The 23,630-nt window shown below is 37.7% G+C and overlaps 1 protein-coding gene across 3 annotated transcripts in view; it reads left to right on the top strand.

Moving 5' to 3' along the window:
• Positions 1-23,072, top strand: part of ORC5 (origin recognition complex subunit 5) — a 70,061-nt gene extending 46,989 nt beyond the window's left edge. For 2 of the 3 annotated variants that reach the window (XM_048942531.1, XM_048942539.1), the window contains exons 14-15: positions 17,021-17,133; positions 20,622-23,072. In XM_048942531.1, coding sequence (XP_048798488.1) covers positions 17,021-17,133; positions 20,622-20,667 — 159 coding nt within the window. In that variant the 3' untranslated portion in view covers positions 20,668-23,072. Of the gene's footprint in view, positions 1-204; positions 295-17,020; positions 17,134-20,621 lie in introns of those variants that run through there. The other variant, XM_048942558.1, reaches the window with a different exon arrangement.
• The last annotated feature ends 558 nt before the right edge of the window (positions 23,073-23,630 follow it).

Here is a 23,630-nt window from a genome sequence, read left to right as displayed (position 1 = left end):
CACATACATCCAAGACATAACTTTAATGTAGAGCAACTCTGTATTTGAGGTCACTGATAGACGTGTTGAGATGATTCTCTGCTCATTAGCGGAACCCTTTGGAAAACGACATTTTCTGGTTTTTGAAAAGATGGGCAAATAATTTGCTTCAATTATTTTATAATGCATTGAAAATATATTTATTTTTTTCTGTTTTATCTGTAGGTGCTTGCTGTATAAGCATGGCTGAGTACGTTGTATAAAACGACACACAGTTATCAACCTGATCAACTTCATAAGGGCGCAGGGAATGTGACGTGAAGTGGCAGTACTTAAAAAAGATTATGCAACTCAGACTTAAACTATAGAAGTTAAGGAAGCGTATGAGAATCCATACAGAAAATTGTTAAATTTATTTTGAAGCATGCCATCTTTTTTGAAGTTATTTAATTTCATATTGAAGTAAAGGTGACAGACTTAAGATTTCAGATGAAAATATAGCAATGTTATAGCATAATGTCTGCAATAATCATTACTGAGTAGCTGACTTCATATTTAGATAAGTAATAATTTCATTGGTATGTTGAAGATTTGGATGACCTGATATAAGCTAATGCTGTTTTACTTCTGCAAGTCTAACCTCTTGATTAAATAAGGTTTGCCAGTCATTCCCATCAGTACTTTGCATATATTTTCCTTTGTCTTAGCTTTTTCCTTTGTTGGATCTAAATAATATTATTGGATTTTCCCATTACAGAGAATCTAGAGAGCAAATTTGAAAGTTAAATACATTTATTGGTTAGAGGAAAACACAGAAAATATGTAGTAAATAAACCATATTATATCTCTGATTCTGCTACTAGATCATTGCAGGAAAATTTTAACATCTGGTCTCACTGAAGAAAATGGAATTATTTCATAACACTATTTCCTTGCTGTGTGCCCCTGTCTAATGGTATTTCCAAATGTAGCATGTAGCAGTTACACGGAAGTTGGAAATTACTGATGTTGTCTGTAGCTCTAGGCCAGGGGATTTTGTGTTGCTGCTTACGGGGAACACTAAGGGTTAAATTCAGTTAAGCATTTCCCCAGCTTTCTGGGAACCTGGCAGTGGCTTTCTTTCAGTTGCTTTGTGATGGGAGGAACAATACCTGAATTCAGCCTTGGGTTGTGCTGGAGACTGGGAAGGCACTAGGTTATAGTGTCAGCATTGGGCAGTGCCCAGGGAGTGCTTCAAATACTGTGGCTCAAAAAAGGGGAATGTTAACAAGGCAAGTCTAAGATAAGACCATGAGTGTGTAGGGTTTTGTTGGTTTTTAATCCATTTCTCTCTGCTTGTGGTTTTCTTTTTGGTTAAATTAATCATGCTAGCTTGAATAGGCTGCATTCTGCCACTGGTAATTGTAGCCTAGGCTGCAGTTGGTGATGGGCCAGCCCCCAAGCAGGGGGACGGGGGATTCCCCTTGGGCAGGGCTTGCCACATGGAAAAAATTGCCACTTAGAGACTAAAATCTAAGCCCTGAGCCTAGATAATGGTTATACTGTCAGGTATTCTTTCATCAGACGACTGAATGGAAATTACATTTCTGAATGAACAACTAACAGTTGATTTGTGAAGTGGGTCATCCTGCATACATTAACATCTATTGCCCGTGCTTCATCCATGATCCCCTTAAAGAGCAACTGCTTGTGGGGACCACCGGGAAGGTTTGGTTGGAGGAAACTGCTTAGGAATCTTGTACTTGTTCCAGTTTTCCAAATTTTTTTTTTCTTTGGAAGAAGGTTTTGGTTTATATCTGAATTTATTTATTTTTAAAATAAAGGATATATGTGTTTCATTAATGAATTGCTGTACTTCTGCTTCCAACTGTTTTTGTTTTATCTGTAAAACTGAAGTACTTCCTAAGCTGTTGAAGATAAAACTCTGGCCGTGTTCCTTTCCACCCCCACCTGAAGTCTGTAGTATGTTTGAATGTGATTACGTATCAGTGTCTACTCCATATCTTCACAGTATCAGCTTTTCAGAGGGCTGCTTATTTCTTAAGCTTCTCCTAGCCTGGTTTCCTGAGTAGCATCCATTGCATATCTGACACATCTTTCAGTCTGTTTACATCCTCCACGCCTTTTTTAGCTTATCTGGTTCTGACTAAAACGGATGGAAAGTTGAATGTTTCAAAGGCATTAAAGTCCAACAAATGTAATGAAGGGTGGTGACCACTGCCTTCTGTTCAGTGGTTTTCCAGTTTGAGCTGGTGCTGGCCATCCACCAGGAGCTAACCCAGACTCAGCCATGCGGTGTGGAATGTTTTCACCCATGTGCATCTGGGTAACAGAAGGTGTGTGGTGTGCCAAGTGGTGTAATGAGAAGCAGGAAGGGGTTGTGAGGGGATAGAAGTAGCTGAGGTTGTAAGTGCCATGGTCAGGGGAGTGAAATTTGAGCCTTATGCGTTGGCGAAGGCTTATGGATATAAGTTTTTATCTTTGAAGAACAGTTTCTTATTTAATTCAGTTCAAACATGAAACATTTTATCGCTTATATTTTATTACGTTAAGCGTTTTAATACACTGAAGTTCTGTAGCCCAGAAATCACAGCTTTGTATAGCTGCAAAATTCAAAGGCAGCTTTGTGGAGAGCATCTGTCCAGAGAAGCTACCGTTTCAGATATTGTCCCAGTAGATTATGTGTATTTTTAAAACATGCTAATGTTTTTGTAGACGTCTTTTTAGTCAGATTGTAAGGCTTTCAACATCCTGCTGCACAATATTGCTATATCTAGCAATGTCTTCTATTGGCAGTAGTTCAGTATGAAGTATCAGCTTTGTCATCCATTGCAGGTTAAAAAAAAAAAACATGATTATTATTCCAGTCTTTGAGGATTTCTATAGTTATAATTAACTTGAAATAGAACAAGTTTTATTTAAAACTTCTAAATGCTGCGTAGCGTGGGCTGCACAGGCTGAACCTTCCTGTGAGGTTTGTTTTGTTTTTGTCTGTTTGTTTTAATGCTCCTACTGAACAGAATAAGAAGTCATCTCTGCTGTGCTTGTGTGAATTATTTTTGAACTGGAAAATGTGTCCATACAAAAAGTACCTTCAAATGCAGAAATTACGTTACTGTAAAATGAAGCATTTATACTTCTTTTCAAGTTATAACGTTCTTGTGATTTAATTGTTAAATTACATTTAAAACATGCACACTTAATGGTTTTGTTTTAATGTCTTTTAAGGTGGAAAAAGCACCTACATACTATACTCACCACGTGAGATCCTTTTACTAATCTGGAGAGATCTGGGGAAGAGAGGAGGCATTTGTCTCTAGCTAAGAGTGGTCTCTTTTACATGAAATTGTGAGTTCTACTAGTATATCTATTGGAATTTTCCTTTCCTTAAGAACTTCATAAGGAGTGTTAATCACATTTAGTTGTGTGTGTGTGTATTTACAAAAGATATACCGTGACAGCTTACATTTCAGTGTATCAAAATAAGTTGTATTTGGATGGTTTGGAGAGCTCCAGCTCCATGAAGGCAGCATATTAAAATAAATTTTTTCTCAGCATGTGTGTGTGAATGTGCTTAAACATGAATTGTCCCCAGTAATGGAAGAAATCTACCAATTGCTGAAGTTGGGTAAGAGTACTTTTGTTTTTACTGTTAAGTTTGTTGGAATGGTTAAGAAAAATAAGGTGATGAAGGTCCATGGAAAACAAGATCATTTTTTTGAACAGCACTTCCAAGTCTCTTCTTTAAGGTAACATTTGAAAACATAAATTGAATACATCCCAAACACTTTGTTTTGGTTGTCATCTAATTGTGAGCACAAGATTTAATTAATTCCTGAGCATTTTGTTAGGCAGATCCACTGCAAATGAAATAAAAAGATCAAAACTGGAGGTAAAATAAGAATAATTTATCCAACTAATACACACATACGTTTAGCTTTATTGTGCAGGTTGTAGGATAATACTGTTATTTTTGGTAGAGTTCTGAGGAAATCATTTGCTTTGCTGGAAATGTGGTTTTACTGACAGTCATAAATATTTGTTGATATCTGAATATGCCTACATCTATCTATTTTATTTTTCTTTAGAGAAAACTGAGTTTTGGATAATACATTCGCTGCTTGTAAAACCTCCCCCACTGCTTCCAAAATGTCAAAGGCAAGCACAGGGATTTAGCTATACAACTTCTATTGAGAGTAATTGGATTTGTATGGCTTCTATCCATGCTGTTCTTCTGAAAATATTATGGCCCCTTGTATATAAAATGTAACAATGTGGTCAAGAACATAATATCACAAAGAATATTTGAACCAAACAGTAAAATCAGATTGTATTTATGTTTGGAGATTAATAACTTTTGGTTTACTATAAATGTAAGGTTCCTGTTTCAGTATACTGAGTGAATACTAAGCATGTGCTGTGCTAGCCTTAGGGCTTCACTTTTTCTTAAATGCATGAAGCATTTACATAGGAGTCTTCTGTACTTAACTCAGGAGGGGGAAGAGCATTTCTGATTCATTAATCCCTTTTTCTTTTTGTAAGTAAGTGGGTCCTTCACATCGTGCCCTCAAGAGGTGTAAAATATACAAAGAAGTGGGAGGAACAAGTAAAATGGTGCCTGGCTTGCTATAATGTATAAATTCAAAATCTATCTCTCTTTGCAAGAGGAAAAATAGCAAGGAGGGAAAGGACAGCACTAAATTTACTGCATGTGCTTGCATGATGCACAGGTTTGGGATAATTATTTTTTCTCTTGTTGAATAAAGTGAGTCGTTACCATGGTAGCATTCGTATTGCATAATTTCTCTGTTATAAAATAAATTGGGAATCATTTTAGGGACAGAAAAGTCTTTCTTTTATGAACATTAGTTCTGTTTTATTTTTTAGTGCGAAATTCTTTGAAGTGCAGTTTCCGAAGTTGGTAGCTTTAAATTATTCTTGGGGTGAGGAGGTCTCAGTACACTTTGCAGATAAAATCAGCCATGTTAATGATGTGTAGTGCCTCTGCCAGACCAGATATGCAGGCACAGAGATGTCCTTGCATACTGGGGATGTAGTTTTAACAGTAACTTGTTGACTTTGAAGGAAGTCTCCACTGTCACTTCTCAGGTTGCTACTTCTTGTAGTAAAATCAAGTATAACCATTAAAGAGGGTGCAGGCTGCCAGGCACCTCGGAAGGAACAGTTTGGATGATCTGACCCGATCTGATAACGAGTTCCCACCAGTGGTCTGTTTTAATGAATCATCTTGGGCATGTCAAGAACTTCAGGCAGAGCAAGCCTGAGTTTTCAGTGACAGAGGGGAAGGCCTTCGAGTTGAGTGCTTTCAGCCCTAGACGACAATTCATCTCTGCTGCTTGAGTTTCCCCTACTGAAAAGCAGCAGGCTAAAACCAGGCTAAAAGCTCCCTGATCCGCTGATTCTTTGATACCATTCTTTGTTATAAACATTTGTTGACTGCAGTGGTAGTTCTTGTATGGACAGGTTAAAAGGTACAGGAGGGATAGTTATTTCTTCTCACTAAAGAGACTCCAGAAGATAGCTTTGGGACTTATTTATCCGTTATGTAAAGCTTCTGTGAAAAACCTTCAAGGGGTGGAAAAGTCTTCAAGATATAGCACAGTCAATGGAACAACAAGGAACTTTTCATCAGACACTTATATTGCCTTTACCAAATCATACCTGCTTCCCCTCTTATTGCTTTGGTTTCATTTTTCTCCTGTTTTTCTCGTTGCAGTAGACAGAATAGAGAGAGATAGGCTATATGTGTAGATAAAGTCTATATCTCCCTCTGTAGATAGGGGGAGAGTGACTTTCATCCATAAAATGGAAAGATTTCACTCATTGTTTGATTCTTTCCTGCACTTTTGCATCCATCTTTTCATTAATCTCTTGCATGGATTTTTTTGGTTTAGTGATCAACGTGATACTTTCTGGGGTATAACCTTCTTTATGGTGATAACATTCAAAAATCATATTTACTATCACTGAATGTTACAAAAAAGTCTTGACACAATGATTAATAAAAAACCACCGTGAGTGGCACAGCCATCAACTGAAAAAATCAATGTTAATTAGTCATGGAAACTTGAGACTTGCATTTTTCTTGATTGCGTTTTATTCCTCTGAAACTAAAGTGGGATGTCCTGTGCTGGTTTTTCTGTGCATTAATCCTTTCCTGGTCTACATATAGAAATTGCATTGTGCATCACATCAGTGCTCCGTAAATGATGATAAAATGATATAGGAGCCATATAGTCAGTGTTTACTAGCTACACCAATTTTAATCCAAACTTTATAGCAAGATGCTTTAAGTTATGAAGGAGGGTTGTATCTTTGAGTGTTTCTGTCAGTCTAAATAGTACTATCTTTGTATCCTGGAAGGGCAGGACAAATACTGATTAGCTGCATACTGCCCTTAGACCATACTTTCCTTTTGCAGTATTTAGATGGAATGTACGCACTGCTCCCAAGAGCAATTCAAAGAGCAATTTCAAGAGATTACTTGAAGTGTAACAGTACTTGATACAAAGTTTGTCTCTTCTTCTATCCCAACCTGGATATTTTCTTCCCATTTTATTACTTGTCTGTAGATAAAACTGAGTTAAATTCTTTACCCTGTATAGTTAGCAGATATTACAGCATACTACTTCATCTGTTTTCTTGGTTGACTGTGAACTTCTCTACCTGACATGTGTGCTTGCCAAATGTGTTAGAAGCTATTTTTTCCCAGGTTGGGAAAGCTAAGTGATACACTGTGTAACTAGCAAATTTAACAGTTGTGATGGAAACTGCATACAAAAACAGTGTTGTGTTTGCAGAACAGTTTATTTCCTTTCAAATTAATTGCTAAGAGATGATGCGCTGTGCTGACAGGTGATGTTTCATGCTCTTTATCTGATGAAACAGTACAACTGAATAAAAGATGCGACGCTAGTACTTGTGCCCACTTTTCAGGGTTCTCTATCCAAGAAGCTTAAGGATATTTATAGATATATTTTGCAATTGTATCTGAAAGGTATTTAATGGATCACTGAAGTTAAATTTTTAATATTTCATGACATCAATTCATGGATGACTGGAAGCTTTACTTTCTGTAGGATGATGAATACAAATGGATGTTACAAAATCACAGTCACTATTGTAGTGTAAATTTGCTGCATACTTATCAATTTTTATAAAAAACAAAGCAAAATTTTCTTATTGTTGATTACAGCCATTAGTTTCTGTTCTGTTACAGTAGGGTTTCGTTATTTTTCAAGCAATTAGGATGATTGACTTACTGAGTGATGGTCTTCATCCTAGTATATGCAACCTTATCATCATTTTCTCCTGCAATGTGTTGATTAGGTTCATTAATTTCCCAGTTTAGCAATCTTTTTAGCTTCAGTTCTACAATGCGAGAACAAAATGAAGTGCCGTATTTCAACAGATCAGATCCGTATGTGTGAATAATTTTGTATGTAATTACTTACGTCCTCGAAATGGAGATTACCCAGGAGTGTATGTTGTAGAATTTCTCTTGCTTACAGTTGTATTGTACACTTTCCTAAGCATGTATTGCTGCTCCTTTCAAGAGACAGCACACTGCAACAGTGTCTTTGGTCTTTTTTACCAGGATGAGGTATTTGTATACTTCAGTGATACAATTTATTTCTATTTTTATTTCTGTTGCTATCTGTTTCTATTATAGAACCACTGAAATGTGTGGAGATGTATGTACTGTTAATTTCGAGTGTATGCAGTGCTTCTCTTGAGTAGTTGGGATACAATAGGTTATTGTGGGCAGTTCTTTAAAGACACTGAGCTCTTACACATGGTATGTATTTGAGGGCAGGTTGCAGACGAGGGAGAGGGGCTTGTTAGAAACAAACCATATATGAGAAAGAAACCAAGGAGAAACATTTTTTCAGGGTTGGACGGGGCCATGAGCAGCCTGGTCCAGTACCAGATCTGGAGGTGGCAGTGGTGTTGGAACTTGATCATCTTGGGTCCATTCTATGATTTTTACCAGTAAACACAATTTTAGATTTGATTTTAGTAATCCCAAGATACAAAATAAATTTCTTTAAATTGTCATTTTTTCAGAGCAAACTCCTACTTCAGACAACTGTAAACGTTACCATTTATCTAGCCTTGTGGATAAAACGTCTGATTTTTGTATTTCAGAAGTATTTAGGTCAAATCTTCCTGGAGCAGTTGTTTTAATTAAAAATTCTTAAAATCTTTTTTCCTTATATAAGCTTTGGATCAATATTCTTTCAACACTTAATTATCATAATCATAAAAAAAATAGACTGCAGTTAACAGGCTTTGAAAATCTTTTTCTTAGAGAAAGCAAGGTAATTTTGTCTCAGAAGATGCCCCCAAATATCTCATTATGGGAATTACCCTTTAATTTCATGAGTTCTGTTCACAGCATTGTGAATCAGTGAGTGCTGATTTTTGGTTCAAGTCAGAAATCCTCATTGCTTCTGTTATTTTTTCAAAGCCAACAGCAGTAAAAGGTCAGCAGTTGTACACAGCTCTACTTTGCTGAGAAGGCAGTATTAAAAATTTAGGGGCCTTCTAAAACATGAGTATCACGTCATGTCACTATCACACATATTTGACAACCTGTTTAAGGTTAGTCTCTTCTGTTCTGGATCCAACTTGTCTTGCATTATCTAGAAAGCTGCCATTGTTGGACAGAGGTGCTGTAAATGAAGGATTTTAACAACTAGGTGAAAAGTCACTGGAGTTTAGGATTTAAGATTGTGTGCTCAGTATCTTTTTCATTAAAAGTTCTCTTCAGGGAAACAGTCTGTGTGTGTGTGTGTGTGTGTGTGTGTGTGTACATACTTATGTTTGTAAATATAGCTTTTTAAATGCTTCTGGAAAAACACTTGGAATGTAAGAGCTCTGCGGAAATGAATCTGGGATGGTGGGGTTACAGAGAGGCAGACAGATACTTCCACATTGCCTGTGCCTTGAAAAATAGCCAGCCTTTGCTTGATGTCCATGTTGTGAAGCTGCTTGACTTAAGTAATTAAAAGAACTGTAAGCATCATTCCCCAGGTGTTCTTTTGACCCTTTACCATCTTTGTTTGCTCTGATTTTAAAATTCAAAAGAGAAAGGCAAGTACTTTTGAATCGTCTGTCTACAACTTGTCTCTGTAGACCCTGTGGTTAGGACTACTTTCCCCAGGTTGTTATGGAATGATTCAAACGTGTGTGCATCCAGCAGATTTTAAGTACATTCAACTCTTGTTTTTCAGCATTTTGGAGGATCAAAATAAACTGCAGTCTGTTCCAAGACTAGCAGATTTCTAAAGAAATTTACATATATCCTCGGGTACAGAAATGTATTTTGAGATAAAATTATTTAAGCAAATTTTTAGCGTGCCTCTCGGGGTGGATGACAAAGTACTTTAACATCGTTGTGAATTGCCTTCTATTGTTCTCTTTCTCCTTCTGCACACTGAATTAATGCTAAAGTAAATGTTCTAAGAGAAAAAGGATCTTTCTCCAAATTTATCTACCAAGTAAAAATAATGGAGAATAAATTCATTTATAATTCTGGAGAACCATCTAAGAATAGTTCAAAAATGAATAAATTATTGAATTGCTTTCAGAAAGTTCTGTTATTGTGACAATTATAGTGGGCAAGACGAATGCTCTCACTGCTTCTGAGATATCTGACACTTCTCTGGAAGCTGGAAGGAAGAAGCAAATTTTATTTTTACTTTTTTCCCCAGACTGCAGGCTGTGGAGAAAATAGGGTAATTAATATTGAGAAAGTTTGTGTGGAGACCCAAGAGAAGGGTGAAGGGGAAATACAAAGTAATAGGATGTAGAAGATCAGATTTTGTTGATATTTATTGATTTATTATATAACCTCTGGTGAATGTGTCTTAACAGCTACTAGTTCATATCAGACACATAGGGAAGAATATACAACTGGCAAACATAGGATGAATTTGTCTGGCATACATTACAGCTTCTCACTCTGTGTGGCTCAGCTGTTTGCTGCAGATTTGACAGTCTTTGTGTTTAACAGCCCATGGTTGTATGGATTGTATTAAGCTACTTTCTTAACTTCATAAAACCCTGTATCACCTCACTGAACTTCCAGTGGCCAGGTGTGCCACAGACTAACTGCATATTTGAAGAAATGCCACTTCTTGTGCTTTTGTTGCTTACTTTTTTATCTTGCCTTTTTATTTTCCTGGGGTGTTTACTGAACCTTGTTTCAGTATCCATTAAACAGGAGCCTTGTTTTCACTGCATTTTAAAAAGTTGTGGATTTTTTTTTAATGTTTTTTGAAAGTGAAGATGTGAAAGCTAGAGATAATGAGAAAGTACAGGTGGGAATATGGTAAAGGAGAGATGAAAGGATGCTGCACTGATGACTCAAGATTTGCAGGTATCTGAGCCATTCTGTGATTCTATAAATTAAATAGTCACCAAACAAAAAGATGTAGATGACAGATTTGAAGAGAATTGATTATAAAAAAGAATATAAATTCTAGGGAAAGGTAAGGATGTCTTCTTGAAGGAAAAAAATACATAGGCTTTACTTGTGATTGAAGAGAAAAGCCATCAAGGAAGCTGATTTACAGGAGTGTAGTAGAAATAGAAAGCTTCTAGTATGCTGAAATGGTCTGAAAGGTGAGTGATTTACAGGATAGGAGGAGGGGAGAAGGAAAAAAAGTGAAAGATTCACACTTACGCCTTGAATCAGCCTATGAGATCAGCAGCACGTTTTGTCAAATATTTAGCGTAAGTGGGACACAAAGTTAGACAGAGTACAACAAGGCAAGTGATACACATTGTTTATACAGTGGGAAAAATACCATATGGGAATGGTGGTTATGACCCATATAACGGAAACTGCAGGAATTTTGTAATGTAAACATTCAAGATTCTACACCATGGGCTTAAGAAAGTTTTCTACTTGAAGATGTTCCTGGAATACGTTTAAGATGGTATGGTACAAACTAGTGGGCTGAGCAGCATAAAATTCAAGAGTAATAAACATTTTTTCTGAAAACAGAAGGATCATCTTTTTAAAAGTGTAAGAACTGTTGAAAGTTTTGTCTGTCTTAGTGAAGGACTGAGCTACCAATGGGACAATGGCCAAAGAAAGAGCCAAAAGTGTAACTTGTTTAAATCTATAAATGAAGTCAGAGGTGACCATAATACAGAGATGCAGAATAACAAGTGCCAAAGATTTGACTAAAAGCACTGTACTTGTGTAAATTGGTCCTGAATGAAATGAGTTAAGAACCGAAGCAAATTTCCTAGGATTCTGAAAAAGTCTTCTATGGGAGTCATTGTGTTAGAGAGAAAATGTTTCTTGCTTTTATGATAAAATATAGTGCACTCATGAAAAAAATGCTGTGACCTAATGGTTTCAATAACACAGCATGATCATGATCCAGGAAATACTTAAGATTGAAAGCTGAAAGTAGAATTGTAGGGTGATTGCGTGATAGTTTTTAAAAGAGAATATGATGCAAATCTCCCTGCCTGCCATGCTGTCAAAAGTGCAACCTGGTAACAGCTAAGCATACTGAGAAAGCAAATATTTTACAATTCTTAAATGGGTATAAAAATAATAAGTTTAAAAAAAAAAAACAAAAAAAACCAGCAAGCCTAAGCAGCATAAGATTTCAGAAGTAACAAAGTGGTCTGAGCTCACTTGTTTAACATTTAGTGACAATTATGCTGTCACATCTGGAATTTGCCACCATTTTTGTCTTGTTCAGGTTAATTATCAGTGCCAGTGATCTGATTGCTCCATCTGAGAAAGTCTTCTGTAAAGTACTGTCAACCCATTGATGACATGTGCAGAGATTACTTAAAATGTATGTGGTGTGATGTATAGAGTCAACAGAAGAATATGAAAAGAAATGCAAAAATAACTGGTATTGGGGGGGGGGGAACCTAACAGCACAAGTATTCGTAGAAAAAAAGAAAAAAAGGGCTTCTAAAGGGGATTTGACACCTTACAGTTTCACAGCAGGGACAAATATATCTGCCATGCACTGCAGCATCTTGTTGAGACACCCTGTGTGTTACCAGTGGGAGGACAGCAGTGTTCCTCCCCTGGAGCCATGTCTGGGATATCTCTCTGGCTTTGGCCAGAAACATTAGGGTTACATTCAGAAGATGGTTGAAAGAGAGAAGGAATAATTTAAGCTGAGACAAAGATGACAACTGAAGCTTATAGTAGTGAACCTTTAACTGTACACTTAAAGGCTGTAAGCAGTTTGACAAGGTAAAGAATAAGGCAAGAATGGTGTGGTGTAGTTAGAAATATTGGAGTGCTACTGAGAATGGAAACTTTGACTCGCTACCAATGGAAAATTTGACAAAATACTTTACAAAGTATTTAACTGTCTGTTAAAGTGTAAGCATTCAGAAAAATATTGATTTACTTTCAGTAATTTTTATAACAACAGTTTTGATCAGTTGCTGGCTTAAATATATCTAATTGCTATTTCTATCGTTAACTTCCCTTTTGTTGGCTTTCCTACCAGGGCTGGCACACTGAACATACTCTGGATATAATTTTGATTGAAATCATTTTGAGTGGTTGTTTTTTCTGCTCACGTAATTCGTGCTGGGGTCACTGAATTCAGCTCCAGGAGACTAGTTCTGCGGTCATGCTGACTGAAAGGTGCTTTCTAAATAGCATCTGGTTTTCAGACTGCCTTACTGAGCAGCTGCAGCTTTATCATGTGCCTAAGTTGAACTACAAGCAGCAGTGGGGTTTGAACAAGTGCACAAGCTGATTTGTGCTTTGAGAGCTGTGTGGTGGCGGTACTGCAGAGTACTTGGGTGCATATAGATTTTAATGATTGTGAAATAATATAGTACTCTTGTCTGAGTATTATAGCTTAAATTATGGAAGTTCTTAATACCTTGACTGGTTTGAGGTTCAGAATCATAAAATAGGTTAAAGCTGTCAGTTTCAGAAAGTAACGGAGACTTAAGAGTTGTGGTTAATAGTACAGCAAGGTAATTAGAAATCATAGACTGTGGAGATGAAAAATACCTTGTAGATCATCCAGTACATCTCTGCCAGTTTGAGATTTGTTCCTAAAGCAGTTTTGTCTAGTCCAGTTTAGAGTGTTCCACTTGGTGATACTTCAGTCGCATCTCTTACAGCAGTCAACATCATTTTCTCACTTTAGTTTTATCCATTAACTTCAAGATATGCCACACGATTTATCCAGACTTCTTCCTGAGGTAGTCTGTTGTTACGGAACCAAACCAAACCTATGTGTGCCTGTACCTCTGTTCTGAATTCAGTTGTGTTCTGCACCTCTGTCAGTGCCTTCAGGCATGCCGTGTCGATGGGAAGAGCCTGGCCTTTCCCCATGGACAGCTTTCACTTCTGGAATTCTTCTTGCCCCCTCGCAGCAGCATGCTAACAAAGCCTGCCTTTGTTTCTCTGGGGGAATGATGCAAGGCCGTCTGTTAGCTCAGGCTGATAGGAAAAAGGCAGCCTTTAAGGATGGCTGGTGGGTTACTGGTGGGTTACTCTGTGTTTTTTCCAGAGGTTTCTCCATGTCTGTCTCTGACCAGCGAATCTTCAGAAGCATTCTGAGGGGTCACTGCAGCAACAACTGGCCATGTATGTGTGGGTATTCCACCTTGCAGCCAGGCTTTCAGCAGCAGGTTTCTCACATAATGCATTCTGAAGAAAGCTCAGTCCTGGTTTATTTTAGAACATAAAAATGACACCTATTCCTTTTTCTCTTTCCGTTAACTTTTCTTTAGATTTTCTTGTTCCTCTTGTAGAAAATTCCATTTACTTATTAGCTTTTGCTGGTGTTAAATTATTGCCACATAGAACTTTAATTTTATGAATAGCTTTCAAATATTTCTCCCAACTGTAATTTCCTTTGTTCAGAAGATTCTGAGTAAATATTCTTCTTTTATGTCACCCACACAATTCTTCTGGCTAGTTGCTAGGCTCTTCATGCCAGATGTTTTTTTCCAGCTTTTGTGACAATGAAATGCAGCCACTGTATGCACAGTATTTAAGGAGGAAAAAAAAAAAAAAAAAGCTTTGAACACTTCTTTGTGCTAAGAAGTATAATTACTCTTTTATTTTTTCCAAATATGATGACATTTCTTCATTTAAGAATAGGTTACCTCTAAAGTTACCCATGCCCCAGGTAAGTTCCAGATGCTCAGCTAAGGGAGCCCAAATCCCTAATGTGAGGGAAAATCGAGCCTTCTGTGACCTAGATGATATAATAACTGATGAAGAAAGTCATCTTTCCTATGAATCAGATCTAGATAGATGGGTTGAATGCAAAATGCTTCAGGGACTTAATTCCAGTTGTAGCAAAACTGAATCTTCTGACAAAACAGCTTACTGCCAGAAGTGTGCGTCACCCCGTTCTGTCGCTGGCCTATCCATGGGAGTGTTGTGTTGTATTTGTATAGAACAGGAAACAAGCAAACCAAAAAAAGTTATTGCTGTGTGACAGAACCCTCATAAAACCCTTGGTTTTGATTTTTCCTGAACCTGTTGAGAAAGCTGTGCAAACAGAGCTCTGGGCTGCTGCCCACAGAACCACATGGAGGCTCTTGCATGTGTCCTCCTGAGATCTCTGCCTGTCTCCATGTACGGAGCAGATATCTGGCTAAGTCTTGAATTCTACTCTGAAGACTCGCAAGTTAGGAATTCTGGAATGTAACCTTTGACTTTCTGTAGGTGGCCTGATCCCAGGGCTGCTTCCCTGAGATATGGACTCTGTTTTTGTCAGTTCTGAGCCCCTTCAGGGAGAGAGCTGTTTCCTACCTGAATTAATTAAAAACATGCATGAATTGAGAACAGCAATTCTGTCTACTTCTTCCTTTTTAAGCAGTCTCAATTACGGAGCTCAGTGTTCAGACATTCACTATGATGACATTTTTATTAAGCTAAATAAGTGGAGGACTTTTCAAAGAAATGAGCAAAATGTGGCTTGCTTACTAACTAATTCTGACATGATCAAAAACCTTGTGTCTGGTAGTACTGGGTCTGAAACATTAATGAAACTTCTCCTGTAGTCTGACGCTTTTGGATTTCTAGTGTCAGCCTTCAGTAAGGAATTTTATACTGCTGACGTTATGGTACAAATGTGGCATTTGGTGATAGTTGGAAAAAAATCAATTATGATTTGCTATTAAATCATGGCTGGAACATTTGCAATGCAGCAGCAAAGTCACTATTGCATCTCACAAAACTGCAATAGCTCCAAGCTATCTCTAGGCTTTTGCTGGGCTCACTGGAAGCTTTGAGGAGCCTTCTGCAGTTCCTTCACTGGTAATTCCTGAACATGAGGCCAGCTGCAAATGCATATCACAGAAGTGATTAGGCAGTAATGGGGCACTGGGATGTAAAACAGTAATTGCAACAGCAGACTACTACATTGTGTTTCTTCACTAGCTAATAAAGACTTTGTTGGATGAAGAGTGTAGAAAAATATGCTTTCAAACTCATGAGTATTCTAAGAAAACAAACACGTAACAAGTTTGAGATAGGTTACTATTCAATGACAAGTCCAAAATGATTAATGATCTGTGTTTTGAGCCATGTACACTATAGCAAGTTCAGTTTTCTTAAGCTTTCAGCACTAATAATTTGTAAATCATCTGCTTCTCTTTAATGTGATTTACTGAGCTGAATTAAGTCTTTGTCTTGGTGAGCAGAGGGAGGCCTGTGTTCCTTAACCAGACTCCAAATACCTTACAGAAAGATGACATCCTAATTACTGTTGCCTAATGCCATATACAAGAAAGTTAAGCACAAACTCATGTTAAAGATTGCCTCATTCTTGATGCTTGTATTTTTTTCTATTCTCCACAAGTGTCATTTTTTCATATCATGTCCACATGAGGGAAATTTGTACCTCCTGCAAGTTTTGGCACACTTTTGAAGACAAAGTTCACTTCCAGTGGAAGAGTGGGGTTATTACTGAGTTAGGGGTTTTTTTAATTGATTCTGATACTTGCTACCTTTTATAGCACATGCTTCCTTAAAGTTTTGAATTGATGCTCTTTCTCAATACGTTCATGCTTCAGATATTCCTTACTGTATTATTATCTTTACACAGAAGCAGATCATAGCCTTTTGTTTTGTGGTGGTGATTGCTTGTTTGTTTTCTGAAAAGTAGGGCTGTGCTGAGATACCAATTCTTGTTGCACTGAGTTGTCAGCAGCATCTTTTGCAAAGGCTAGGGAAATATTTTCTCGTTCTCTGCTTTTACCTATTTCTTTCCCAGGGGTGGTGATAGGGCGGCAGCAGAATCACTGCAGGATTCTTTCCTGAGGCAGAACAGCCTGACTGCATTCAGTGCTGACGTCCTTTGACTGCACTTCGGTGATACTGCAGTCATCCCTGGGAAGAAGAAGACAGTGACAAATATGCTGGTACATTGCTGTACCGCTGCAATAATCAGCAGCTCTGCCAAGGCACTGCATGAGTTGTTATAGGCAAATTTCTGTCCTTTCAGGCACTACTTATTTTAAGCACGTGGTCTTCAGGCATTTTCTTTCCGACCTTTGAATTCCTTTCTTTTAGCTGGAATAGAGTGATACTAACCATCTGTTCAAAATGTGGTATGAGCTGGAACAAGAAAATTCAACTTTGAGTGTGAAAATTGATGAGGAGGTCTTCAGATACAAAGGAAAGAGAATCAAAGTCTGTCCTGGCTGTCAGGCAGAGATTTGGAAGATGTTCACTTCATGCCTGTTATTCTCCCCCAAGATCTTCCTCTCTCTGATCGGAACTCCAGAATAACTTTGATTTGAAGGATTTAGCTTGTATGCCTCACTGCCTGTGCTGAAAATGTCATAGAGAAAATGTACAAACATTCCTGAGTTCTCTAGTTCCAGGACTATGTGAAAATCAGTGAGAAACTAAGAGTAACTTTCTGAAGTATGAGAATATTGTAACTTGGGAAGACGCACTGATGACAAATAGGAAAAAAAAAGATTGCCACTGCTCTTCATGTTAGCAAAAATGATTAATATTACTGATGTTTCTTGTTTGCAGATCACCTCCCTTGTGACTCTCCAGTTGTTGTCCGTGGTTGGCAACAATGACCAGCTTGATGGACCCCGATACAAATGTACCGTATCTCTGGACTTCATCAGAGCTATTGCCCGGTGAGCCTTCTAGAGACCCTTAGTGTTATATGTGCCAGTCTGAATGAGACTTAAAACCTGTATTTTTCCCAGTCTTTATGTTAGCTCTCTGCAGATCAGAATGGGTATCTGTGGATATCTTTGAAGAATGAGTGAATGAGTCTTATCTGCAGGAGGTGTTGAACTTGAGATAAGTTTCAATCCTGTTTTGAAAAACAGCTATCTTAGAGTGACAGGAGTAGGCCAAGGAACTGCTTTAGTGTGTCATAGTAACATACTGTCTCTGTGCTTAATGAAAGTCAGGAGCTTTCTGTGAATATACTGATCTAAAACAGCAATCCATTTTATTACCAGAGACACATTATGGTATTAAAGTCCAAACTGATATTTAATTCTCAGAAGTGTTGTTTTACAACTTATACAAAAGCTGCCTACTTTATAAGAAATCTTCCATGTTGTCTGTCTTCTGTAGTTAATACAGACTAATTCAGTAATTCAGTGTAAATACGTCAAAGGTAGTAATTACCTGTTCCTTCAAAGCCTTCAGTCTGGGAGTTGGAGAGCAGTTCCAGATGCATCAGGAGAGATGGTGATAAATTACAGACAGAACTGCATGCAATATATAGGCAGCAATCCAACTGATGTCTCACTGACATGAAATCCAAACAGTATTACCTCACACATGTTGCTGCAGCCAGCTCAATTAGCAGGTCTTGGTAAAAGAATATGTAGCCAGACCAGAGCCCAGGAATGACGTGGCAAAAAGGAAAAGGTTATGAAGGCCACCTCTCCTCTGTAATATGGGACTTCAGAGGAGTCTGTGTTTCAGACTATATCCCCTATCCTCAGTACACAAGTTGATTCCTTGAGCTACAAAATGTCTGATAGTCCGGTCAGTGAACCACACAGGCACAGTGAAGCAAAACTTCATCTTGTTCAGACCTGGCTGGGCCATAACTGCTAGCATCTCCAGGGCTTTGCTACATCAATTTGCTGTTCCCCGCAATAAAGTCACATGTGAATGATGCCCTGAAAAAGCTCCCACTGGTACCAAGTACAGCAGACCATCTGTTTAGCAACATGGATCACTGTGTGCAGACATCCCCATGCTCTTGCTTCTGCTCTGACTTCCTATGAGTACAGAAACCAGTTCTAAACTCTGTACTGACTGCGAGTTCTCAAATTCAGACACTTGAAACGATGGCCCTTCGCCTACAACTTCAACATCCTTTGAAGTTTTGTGGACTCCATTAGAGTTGCCATACAGTACAGGTGGAGAGAAAACAGGACCAAAACTTGGGCTATGCAGCTCATGTTTAACAGAGAAAGTTGATAGAGAAGTTGTCACTTCAAACCTCAGTGCACAGCACATTGCTCTGGCCTTTAGGTCAGATGTGCATGCATGTATCCTGACTGATTTTTCATACAAGTTATGAAGAAGTCAGCAATTCCCTCCCCACCCCCAAGTAATTTGGGAACGTGTATAAGCTGCACAAATAGGTCCATTTAAGTGATCTGACATTTTAAAGTTGGACTGTTCTTTAATCCTGTTTTGTTTTTTTCTGTGATTATTCCTTTGTTACACATTTTTGAGTTTTTTTCCAACCCACTGTCTTTATTATATCCTTAAAAAAGACATAGTTGAGATTAGAAGTTTCATGAAGCCACAATAAATGGGTTTCTCCCTTGTCTTGATGAGACTTGCTAAAGGCTGAATGTATGATCATTGGCTAGCTGTGCTCTAACGTTGCAGCTGCCTGTAGTTTTTAACCACAAATGGAAGAAGTGGAAGAAATGGAGCTACTTTGGCATTTCAACCACAGTACACTTTGAGTAAGCAGACTGTCTCCTGATTCTTTCATCTCCATTACTACAGTAGCACTAAAATAACTTTAGTCATCAAAATCCTCAAAGATCTCATCCTTGTTAGCATTTCAGTGTTGCTGCTGGACAAACTTATTTCTGCAAGAGAGTAGGACAGGCAATTGTGCTCTCTTCTTCCTCTCCCCACCCCTATTCAAGGTATTCAGCATTTATTTATTTAGAGCAAGAATGGAGTCTGCTTTTTTTTTGAGCCAAAACCCACCTGCTTTTGGAAAAGAGTAGCAAACTTAGTTGTCTTTCAGGTGGCTTTTAGTGTGGTAACCTCTTCCAATCCAGGGTCTTTCAGTTTAATACTATAGAGCTCCATGTCTCTCTCTGTTGTGTTACATACGTTCAGCCTTTGCAGATAAATTCCCATGCTTTTTACTATGTAGTATTTACATTTTCAGTTCAAGTCAGTTGAGGCATTTCTTTTTAAGAAACTTTTCATTTCTGATAAACAGATCTCAAACTCAAGTTCATAATCTTTCTGTAGCTGAAGTAAGAATGATTTAATGTTCATAGAATGTCATGAAGCTTTTCATATAGTCTCTAATGATCTTGTTCTTATGACAGTGGTTGAGTTCCAGTTAGCTAACAAGGTTGGTGTTTGTTACAATGCAATTTGTTTCTGCTTTATAACTAGCATTTTTATTGAGCAACATAAGGTAATATGAATCTAACAGTGGCATTTAATTTCCTTCAGTTTTGTCATTGGATTATTAGGTAGACTCCAACACCTTATATCTTATTAGGTATCATGGGGATTTCTGAACTTTTTCTCTTCTCAACGTGTTGTTCTATAAAAACTTCTTGAAAAGTGGGTTGCAGAACAGTGTGTGAGTAGAGAATATTAAATGATTGCAGCCTAGAAAATAAGACATTCAGTCAGTTAATCTCACTTAGCATTGAGAACAGTTATTTTTGAATCGTTGAATACTTAAAAACACAAAAACCAAAAAAACTTTTAATTTTATACTTGCCATTATATGCAGTAATTTGTGTTATTTGTTCAGGCAGTAAATCTCAAAGTCTGAGTGTTAGATGCATGACAGAATGAGTTTGAAGACAAAAAAAATAATTACATGTTTTATTTTACTGCTGTTCATTCTGCCTGCTATTGAAGTATAGAAGTATACATTAAAATCTTCTATCCTATTGAGTAGTGTTCTCGGATTTTTCAAATTTAGCTATGAATATGGGTCAACTAGTGTCAGGACTGAAAGAACACAGACTGCAAATGAGTGGAGATGAAGGAGTTATGTAGTACATGGTAAAACAGGTGGTTTGGAAAATGAACAAAACATTCAATAGCATAAAAGGCTGCAACTTTGCATCGCCAACAGGAATATCATATTTACCATATGAAAATGCATTTACTTAGATATTTTTGCTGCTTAATGACTGGAATAAGAATCAGTTGTTGCTAGAAAGCTGCTTTATTTTTTTCAAACTTAACAAAACTTGAATAAATAGAAGCTAGGAACTTAATTAAAAATTAAGTTAAAAATTAAATCTCAATGGCTTTTATTTGGAGATATTCCTTGATTCTGATAGTGCTGTGTCTCACATATATGTCTCCAAGCAGGTTGAAGTCTTAGCACTGTTACGATGCTTGCTGAAATATACTGTGTTTTTGTTTATAGGACTGTGAACTTCGACATAATAAAGTACTTGTACGATTTCTTGTGAAAACAAGCTTCACAGCCATATGGACACTGTGACAATGACTAAGGCAAGCTGTGTTCATCTCTCTACTTAGCTGGCCAGAATGAGGAGTATTTTGGCTCTCTTGGATTTGTCCAAACAGGTGCTGGCCCAGCATGGATTCTGATGAAAATATTCTGATTGGTCTGGGTAGATCTGAGCAGAGGACTATTTACCGGGGACCCTGGAGTATTTGGAAGCAATGTGTTAATTATAAACAGCAGGGTTTGAGCACAATCTGTTCTACTCTTAATGATGTTATCTTAACACTGAAATTGCCTGAAACCCATTTACTTAGGACTGCATTTTGCTCTATGAACTCTCCCCAGTGCTTTGAACATGGCAGCAGCCCTTGTTTGTATGCCCAGTCTTTTCACTTCCTCTCCACAGGAATCTTTCCAATTGCCTGCCAAAGTAGCTTTTCCTGAGGCTACCATTTTAGGAGAGTGGAGCAGTGAAATACAATAAATATAAGCAAAATATTTAAAATCAAGCTGGTATAAATGCTTTCTCTTCAGTCATTCGTAGGCAGAGTGTTACACTGTTATACGGAGATCACAGTGATTGGGAACTCCCAATTAATCATCATACTGTCCTTTTTCAGACCACTCATAAATGTTGACTATGAATCTATTTTTATGATACTTGCTCTTAAAAACTCATTGATTCATGAAATTCTAACGTGATGTTGAACTTAAAAGGTTTTTTTTTCTTCAACATTTTACATTCCCTTTAAGCTCCAATTCTGTGGAGTGCTAATTATAATACTGTTTTAAAGAATATAATTTAAGATGCACGCTGTGGTGGTTTTTGTAACACTGTCTGTTCTATAGAGAAGTGTGGCACAGCTGCCGTTCCATTGGAAAGGGAGAGGTTCAGCAGTTGACAGAGTATTTCTGTAGTGGTTGCCCAAGCAAGGTGTAATAACGAATAATCAATGTAATTCTGTAACAGCATAAAGCTTTGATTTTGGAAACATATAGTGAAACTATATTTGTCTCCAATTTACAAGCAGAGGAGTCCCAGCTGCTGTTACCTCTGTAGAGTATTAAAATCCACTGGCCCTCTTAAGGATTATTGTCTTCATAAATCTAAAGGTTTTTTCACCATCTCAAAGACTCAGGGCCCCACAGCCTGTTATTTGGGTATTTTGTTCCTTAATGCTTGCCTTTGACTCTTTAATAGTTTAAGACCAGCTACGTCGTGTGTTGACCACTATGGATTTCTAAAAAGAAAACTCCATGTTTGTCTTGATATTGGAGATGGTCAGATACCCTGAACATGTGTAGCTCTTTCTATTTATTTTTTTTTTCCAATTGTGAATGTACAGCCAGGCTTCTGCTTCTGGATTTGGACTCAGATGAAGGAGTTCCAGGTGAATCTAAGCAACAGAAGCATCCTTCTGGCCAAGCTGTCATTTCCCTCCTCAGGAGAATGTGAAAGGGCAGCAATGAGTCATCCCTGTGATCCGTTTTCCTTCCGACTGCTGAGCTACTTCAAACCCTGCACCTGTCCATGAGGTGGCAACATTTGTCACACTTGCTGAAATAAATGGATGCAAATACATGACCTGTTTCAAAATGTTTATTGCCTACTTTTATTTTTACTAATAAAAATGTATGCAAGTTGTTCTTGGGACTAAACTTTACAGCTCCTTCTTTTTTTGGAGCTTGTGATGGTCTCAGCTCAGCTCTTGTGCTTGTGCTTGGCCTGACTACCAAGGGCTGAAAACTGACGAAGGAAGTTTGAGCTGTTACATCTACACTAGCCCACACAGAGAAACAGCCATGCATCATAGCTTTTCCAGATATCTGATGTGGATTACACTTGGATATGTGAAACATAATGTGATTGATACTAATTTATGAAGTCCTACAACACTCAAGTCACAACATTTTGAAAATTCTGCAGCTGACCTTTTTTCACAGCTTTCAACAAAGGGAGATGGGGCTGTACTGCTGGAGAAGGACAGTGCCAGCTTATGAAGGTCCTGCTCAGTGGTCGCCAGCACGGCTGAAAACCAGAGCACCTACCAAGTCAGTCTTGTAAGAAGCACTTCTTTGGAAAGTTTTACTACCAACAGCAAGTTCTGAATAGTATAACACTTCAAATTACCCTGCATAAAAATATCAGAAATAATCAAATAGTTCTAGAGAATGTATGCAAACAGAATACAAGGAGAACATGGAATGCATCCTGTGTGAGTATAAGGATGCATAAAAAAACTTTGTCATCTCGGAGTCGTGCAATGTTTATATCTAATATCCCACCAGAAGGATTTTTACCACTTGGACTAATGCCTGATCATTTCAGGAATGTTTTTAATGTTGATGATGTACATTGATAGAAGACGCAAAAGTCAAAGGCTTCAAACAAAAAAGAAAAAACAAACATAATGGTCTTTTGCTCTGATATAAAAGCAAGTTGACCCCAAGTCAATGTTGTATGGTTAAATCAATTCCAAAATCTTAGTATTTTTAACTGTGTGAATCCATAACATGTAAGTGCTTGTAATAGCACTTAATGAAATGCACAGTATTGTTTTAATGTTAAAATTCAGTTGGATGTTATAAATCAGCCCACATGTATAGGTAAGTGATGTTTCTTCTTCATTGTTGCCATATCTTTTTTAAAAAGAGATCAAGAGCAGAACCAGTTGAGAACTTAATTTCTAGGTGCTAGGCAACACACAGGCAATGTACATGGAAAGTACTAAACATGCTGTTTCAGAACTGATGTGCCTTTGCAGACGTTTGAGTGTGGAACAAAACCGATCACAGTAAGTTCTGGTTTGGGTTGCTGCTGGAAAGATGTTCCATTAGCATTGCAGCGAGTGTGTTCATTTGGTTGTCCAACCTTATCTGCAATCTCATTAATCCCAGATAGAAGATCAGACAGTCAGAACTACTAAACCCCTTTTTTGGGACACAGAGAATGGGTGACACAAA

Source organism: Lagopus muta, chromosome 1 (genome assembly GCF_023343835.1).
Source record: "Lagopus muta isolate bLagMut1 chromosome 1, bLagMut1 primary, whole genome shotgun sequence".
In the NCBI taxonomy this organism is placed as follows: domain Eukaryota; kingdom Metazoa; phylum Chordata; class Aves; order Galliformes; family Phasianidae; genus Lagopus; species Lagopus muta.
The sequence above is the reverse complement of the archived record's forward strand: the minus strand, read 5'-3'. Positions and strand labels throughout refer to the sequence as shown.